Raw genomic sequence first — 7,616 nt, forward strand, 5'->3', positions numbered from 1 at the left:
ACATATTATCCTATGACAACTAGGAAATATATGTTTTAAATGCGTTGGACATATTATCCTATTACAACTAGGAAATATAGGTGCTAAATGCATTGGACATGTTATCACATTATCACTAGAAAATGTATGTATTACAAATTAAAACTAGAGTAAGGTTTTTGATTAGGATTCACTTACCACTTTTTTTTTATTACGACATTGGACATGTTATCATTGTGACTAATAGAAAAGTTTGTATAACAAATCAAAACTAGAGAAAGATTTCGGATGATGATTCACATGAGCAGTGTTTCCATTTCCTTGCAATTTTATTTTTACAAGTGACCGCCTATCCTTGTTTTGATCTAAACTAAATCAGATAGCCCCAGTTAAAGTTTCGACAATGTTTCATCAGGAAGTATTTTTCTCCTTGTTTCATCTTCCCTTAACTCATACTTTCATTCAGTCAAGTTATATTGAGAAGCAACACGTGTTTATTCAGCGGCCAAATGGAACAAGGTAAAATATACATCTGTGTTAAATCATGCACAACAGGAGTCGCTTATCCAGTCAAGGCACCTAGTTTCGCCCTTTATGGCGTTAAAGTGATTTTTTCGTGGGTTGTTGTTACCTTGTTTCGTCTTTTTGTACTTAATTAACGAGCTTAAAACATGTTGTCTTATTGTACACACAAGAAAGATAAAATCGTGTTATAATCGGCAATAAACTGACTGTTCTTTACACAGAACTCTTCATATATATGATAATGCTTTAAATAATAACCATAAGAAATAAGAGGCTTATAAAAAAATGAACATGTTTAACAATTCCGCAATATAAAAGTCGTCAGTGGCGCTTGCGAAAAAGGCCACAAATCAAACTCGAAGCAAAAGAGCATCATTAACGCATATTTGTACTAAAAAACTTTTTTTATGTTAGACTTGTTTTATATTATATGTAAATTAAGCAATCCATGCACATAAATATTATAACAAGCTCTGATCATGGCTGTCAATGAGGAAACTTTCCAGTTAATTTTAAGGTTCAAATACATACAATAATTCCTTACTTCTTTTGACATATTTATTCACTGGTAATGGTTTTACATGTTGTTTTACAGATAAGAATGAAGTTATAATTCTGACAAACATCACTTCGATTGAATTTCGTTTTCCTTTATTAAGTACATTTTTTCAAGTGTTTAACACTTATGATGAGTTATTTTCGATCCTTTTGTTAGAATACCATCACTGTAATCTTTTCCTAGAAAAAGAAGTTCAAAATTTTGTAGAAGGAAGATTTTTCTGTTTTTTTTTCATTCAATTTTACTTTCAATAATCCACGGGAAAATGACTAAAATCTATAAGTATATTGACAGTAATAGATAAATTATTCATTTGTAGAAAACAAAACAAAAATTTGACACAAAATTGAGCTCTGAAAACAACTGTAAAGTTTATTCCAATGAAATATTATCTGTATATCAGCCAGCATTTTTAAAAGCAAGGCTAATATTTCTGCTGATATGTCTTTTCAGATATTGTGAGAATGGACAGGCATAACTGTTTTTATGAAATTTAATACATTGTCTGCTTATAAAAGATATAAAAAAAACCTGCCACTGTCTAATTTGGAACCACTTATTATTGAATACATGTGTGAATTCGTATGATGGCTGATGCATGCATATAATGAAACGATTGCTCTATTGCATATGCTTCATTGGTGTAGTATAACTCACGCAATTGGATATATGTTATAATATTGGGGTCTTTTATAAATTACTGTAGAATGTATATGTCTAGGTATTGCTAATTGACGAAGGCCATATGATGACACATACTACTTCAATTATTTTCCTCTCCTCTATAGATAGTTGTTACGTTTGGAATCATACCAAATGACCTTATATTTTTGAAAATCTGGATTTTGATTCATTGGTTTACTAAAAAAAAACGGCATTGTATGACTTGTCTGACTTCAAACACTTATAGTTGCAAAGACATTTATCATGTTTCAAACAATAAGAACTACTATAATGCATTTGACATGTTATCATTTGACCACTAGGAAATGTATGTATTAAATGCTAAAAACATGTTTTTAAATGACCTCTTGAAATTTTATGTATTAAATTCATTAGACATGGTATCATTATGACTACTGGACAATTTATTCATTACAAATAAAGACTAAAGTAATGTTTCTGATTATGATTCACTTACATAGTGTTTCGATTTCCTTGCAGTCTTACTTATTCAAGTATTTGACACTAAGAAGTGACCGCCACACATTGTTTTGATACGATCAAAATCAGAAATTCTCATTAAAAGTATTTACAATGTATCATCAGGAAGTTTTTCACTAGCAATCAGTCAGTTTGAACGATTGTATAGAGCTGGTTTAAAAAGAAGGAAAACAAACGAACAATGGATATTGAACCTCAGATATCCTGACAACCTGACAAATCTTCAAAAGAATATCTAGAATACTTAGAGAAGTGTACAGATTGTAAAAAAGGTAATAAATTTGTTCTACATTTGAAAATGCCTGTACCAAGTCAGGAATATGACATTTGTTGTACATTCGTTTGATGTGTTTTATCATTTGATTTTGCCATTTGATTATGGACTTTCCGTTTTGAATTTTCCTCTGAGTTCAGTATTTTTGTGATTTTACTTTTTTTTTGTTCTAAAACTTAAGGAAAAAATAGATGTTGAGGCAATGCAAGTCCAGAAACAACCTTTCAAGGGGAACAATAGCATGATCTCAATCAAAAATTATAAACCACAGACAAACATACAACAACATGACTAAGAAAGGGAGACGACAACCAGTAAGCAACATGACTAAGAAAAGGAAATAACGAACAGACAACACCAGGACTATGACAGAGAAATGACTAACATATAGCACCATGACTAAGAAAGAGAAATGACAAACAGACAACACCATGACAAAATTAAGAAACCACAAAGACAACACACATTGGTAATAAGTCACTTTTGACTATTTAAAATTATAGATCAGTGGACAATATGAAATAAATAGACAAAATTAATATAAATTAAGTTTTATGAAGTAAAATTAGTACAAGAAGTTACATTGTCCAATACTATACGGACTTAATATATACAATGGTAGACATTAATTGCTGTACAAAACACTCAATATTGCTGTTGTGATAAACAAAATTGCTTGGAATACATCTTAATGAGATAATGTTCTATTTACTAAAGTCATTTTATAGTTTTATGATGAATAAGTTAATACACATTTTTTATAGATCACTTGCTATGCATCGAAAGTAACACGAGGGAGAAATACCTATACAAACACCTAGTAAAAATAGTTGGTACTGAAATAGATATACGAAAGAGACAACGAATGTTTATCATACATGATATGGTTGCAAATGCCTGTTTGTCTAATCCTTCAGAAATTTCAAGTGGAAGTTTAGGCGAGGGACTTAATTTACCAGGCAGTGACAAAGATGTAATGTACGTAGAAAATTACTTTGACGTTATACGGAGTATAAGTAATATCAAATACCCAATACATCGTACAACACTTGTTATGGAGACAGATATTGATCATCCTGGATTTACTAGGCTCAGGTGCAGAGCAGCAGACGTCAATGTACAAAAAAAATGTCAGTGTAATCTAGGGACATGTACAAGTAAAGGGTGGTATCTATCAGTAAACAACTTTCTTGATTCATATAAAAATCTAACATATAATACACCGTTATCGATGCACGGTCCTTGTTTATCAAATCGAGGAAATAGTTTCGATATAGCATACTGTTTACGTAGTAAATATCTACCTCATGATGCAATTCCTTGGGTATTCCGGTGTCGATGCCAATGGCCACCTAATTTTGTAATTGACAGGATAATAAATTACGGGTGCTTGTTAGTACCTATAGGACCAAAAACTGTGTCATACAATGAATTATTATGGAGATTGTCGTTCTCTGTTGCAGAAAAAGTACTGATACATTCGTTTAATTTTACTCAACTCCTATGTTACGGTCTACTCAAATTAGTGTTAAAGCGTATCGTCAACACACATGATGTAGTCAAAGATTTATTGTGTTCTTACTTTCTGAAGACGGCTTTATTCTGGATTTCGGAGGAAGTAGATATTGAAACGTTTCAGTTATCTAAAATATATTATTGTTTTACTCTCTGTCTCGATAAAATAATTGCATGGGTAACCACATGTTACTGTCCGAACTATTTCATACCTGAACATAATATGTTCCTTGGAAAGATCAATCATCGTAACAATAAGATACTACTATGTGTACTTGAGAGTATAAAGTATAGAGGGATTGATGGATTAATCAATAATCTATTCCCGCCTGTCACGGAAAATCACCATTTATCAAGTACAGATAAAGAATTCTCGTTGATTATGTTAGATTGTCTATTTTACATGACTATTGGTGACTTTGCGTGCATGACGGCGTTACCAATAGGCATTTCAAGTTATTGTAAAGGACTTGTAATGGCTAAATCTTTGCTAAAGTCAGAAACCTCTACATTTATTATTGATATTTGTAAATATTATATTGCTGAAATCAGTTCTAAAATAGCACACAAATTACCACCACCAAACACTAAAGGTGAAACGTACAGCATACGCAAATGTTATCACACACTTTTACAAAACGGCATCAAGACAGATGCAGTGTCTGGTTGGTTGTTATAAGCGTCTTATTATTATGTGACAAGACAGTACAGTGCTACATTAAAACTTACGGATTATATTCTATCAAAATGTTCACCTGACATGATATCAATCGGATTCAATAACAGAAAAAAAGAACAAATTTTCAGAAATTACAAATATGATGTACATTCTACAATGACATTGAATGAAAGGATGACAATATTCACCATAGGTGTTATCGAATACTTATGGAACTCATCACTGATACCAGAAGAACTACAACTGGAAGTTAAAGACCATACAATCAGGATCCCACCAGTTTTTATGACTCACTGTCTTAGATTTCTATGTTATCACCATCTTGGTGATATCTCCAACAGACGACAGGCATTACGTGATTTATGTCTAACACTTACACCGTCTCCTTCAGAAGGCTCATTAGCTAATTCATTAACAATACTCGGAGTATGTAATGAGATATCAGGAGATAAAGATGCAGCCTATGAGTGTTATATTAAATCTTTGCAATATATAAACTGTAAATGTTCGTCGGCAGAAATACGAAAATTAAAATTGTTTGACATGTAGTCTACATTTTCGAATGTTATGTCTATCTTCAATGATATAAACAATTGTCGTAATCGATTTGACGTGTTATTGAGTTTTTTTTTTTATCTAAAACAATACACAAAATAAATATTCTCATCTCAATCATTTATCGTATCAATTATTACATATGCTTTTGATATACAGTAGACCAATTAACTCCATGCTTGTAACCTTGTCACTGACGTAATTTATTTTGGTACCATTTCAAAATCAGTGTTAAATCTGACGGCTTTAAGAAAATTTACTTGGCATATGTGTACATAATATGTATGAACTTATCTTTGTATTGCACAAGGACACGTTTTACCATAACTAGTAATAGCGTCTCTACATTTAATCCATTGGTTGTTGGATGTGTACTGATTGATATTTTAGTCATAGATACATAATTTTTTTTAGCAGTTATTATTGGTTTTGGGCTAGCTGTTAGTAACTTCGAATACTCTTAGATCTGTACATATATTTGTTGTGGGGAAGTATAAATACCCTGCCAGTTCCATTCTGTTTTTGTTGGACATTTTTTCTGCTTTGTTTCGATCTGATGAGTTAAGCCTTTTTCAACTGATTTTGCTATTTTTTTTCATTTTGAATTGTTACAATACTGTCCTAGGTTAGGTGGAGGATTTGGCGCCAATAATCTAGTGTAACACAGCCACATTCTGCATGCGCCTGTCCGATATCAAGTGCCTGTAATTCAGTGGCTGTCGTTTGTTACTTAATCATATTTATTTTTTGTTCATTACTTTGTCCAGAAATAAGACCGTTTGTTTTTTTGGTTTGAATTGTTTAAATTGTTTTACATTTTATATTTACATTAACGTCTTTAGTGTGTATTTGCCTCATTGTCAACTTACCACATCTTCTTATTTTCATTATTAGCTGTTGAATTATTGTTAATTCTTTCAAGGGAACAACATATAAATACTAATATGTAATAATATTCTGATGTTTTCGTATAATCGATACATGTACAAAGTGTGTTATTTGTATCATGTATCATAAATACTAATCATGACATTTACAACACAGTGAATTGATACATACAAAACACTTATGATGGCACAAATGACATAGTGACATAATACAAATACTAATAATGATACAAGAAACTACTGCTGACATGAAAAAAAAACCAATGACATGATACGAGATAATAATGATGATACAAGAAACTACTCCTGACATATGCAATAGAATAAAATGATACAAAATACTAATTGTGATACAAGATACTACTACTGACATAAAAAATACAATGAAATGAAACAAAATACACTATTTACTAATGATGATACCAGATACTACTCATGACATATGCAAATGAATGAAATGACACAAAATACTTATGATGATACAAATAACTACTACTGACATAAACAATAAAATGAAATGATACTAAATACACTATGTACTAATGATGATACAAGATACTACTCATGACACATGCAATAGAACATGTAGAATGAAATGATACAAAATAATAATGATGATAAAAATAACTACTCCTGACATAAACAATACAATGACATGATACAAAATAATAATGATGATACAAGAAACTACTCCTGACATAAACTATACAATGAAATGGTACAAAATGCTAATGATGGTACAAGAAATTACTACAGACATAAACAATAAAATAAAAAATGATACAAAATACACTATGTACTAATGATGATACAAGATACTACTCATGACGTATGCAATAGAATGAAATAATACAAAATACTAATGACGGCATCCTAGACAAAATCAAATGACACAAAATACTAATGATGACATACTTGAACGACACAATGATATAAGATACCATATTTGAAAACTCCAAAATGACATGATACAAAAAGTACTTAATAAGAATGAGACAATATTCTAATGATGACAAAAAAGAATAGTTGAAATGATACAAAATATTTTTGACGACTTAAACTACATAATGACATGATACAACAAACTAATGATGACATGATACAACAAACTAATGATGACATGATACAACAAACTAATGATGACATTCATTTTTTCACCTTTATGACACAATGCAATGGTAAAAATAGTGATGATGTCATACAACATATACGGTTAAGTCTGCCTCATATCTTGATTTACATCTAGAAATTGATAATGAGGGTCAGTTGAAATCAAAACTTCAGGACAAAAGGGATGATGTCAGCTATCCTATTGTGAACTTTCAATTTCCATGTAGTAATATTGCAGCAGCGCCTGCATATGGAGTATATATCTCCAAATTGATACGATATTCCCGGGCTTGTATTTCGTATCATGATTTCCTTGATAGAGGGTTGTTGCCCACAAGGAAGCTATAAAACTAACAGTTCCAAATGGTG

The 7,616-nt window shown here is 31.0% G+C and overlaps 1 protein-coding gene across 1 annotated transcript; it reads left to right on the forward strand.

The window, feature by feature from the left end:
- The first annotated feature begins 3,248 nt into the window (after nt 1-3,248).
- On the forward strand, nt 3,249-5,206 carry LOC127712500 (uncharacterized). Its single transcript, XM_052218972.1, has one exon. It carries the CDS (start codon nt 3,367-3,369, stop codon nt 4,693-4,695), a length of 1,329 nt encoding a protein of 442 aa, XP_052074932.1. The 5' UTR covers nt 3,249-3,366; the 3' UTR covers nt 4,696-5,206.
- Nucleotides 5,207-7,616: the final 2,410 nt, after the last annotated feature.

Source organism: Mytilus californianus, unplaced genomic scaffold, assembly GCF_021869535.1.
Source record: "Mytilus californianus isolate M0D057914Y unplaced genomic scaffold, xbMytCali1.0.p SCAF_8, whole genome shotgun sequence".
Classification (NCBI taxonomy): domain Eukaryota; kingdom Metazoa; phylum Mollusca; class Bivalvia; order Mytilida; family Mytilidae; genus Mytilus; species Mytilus californianus.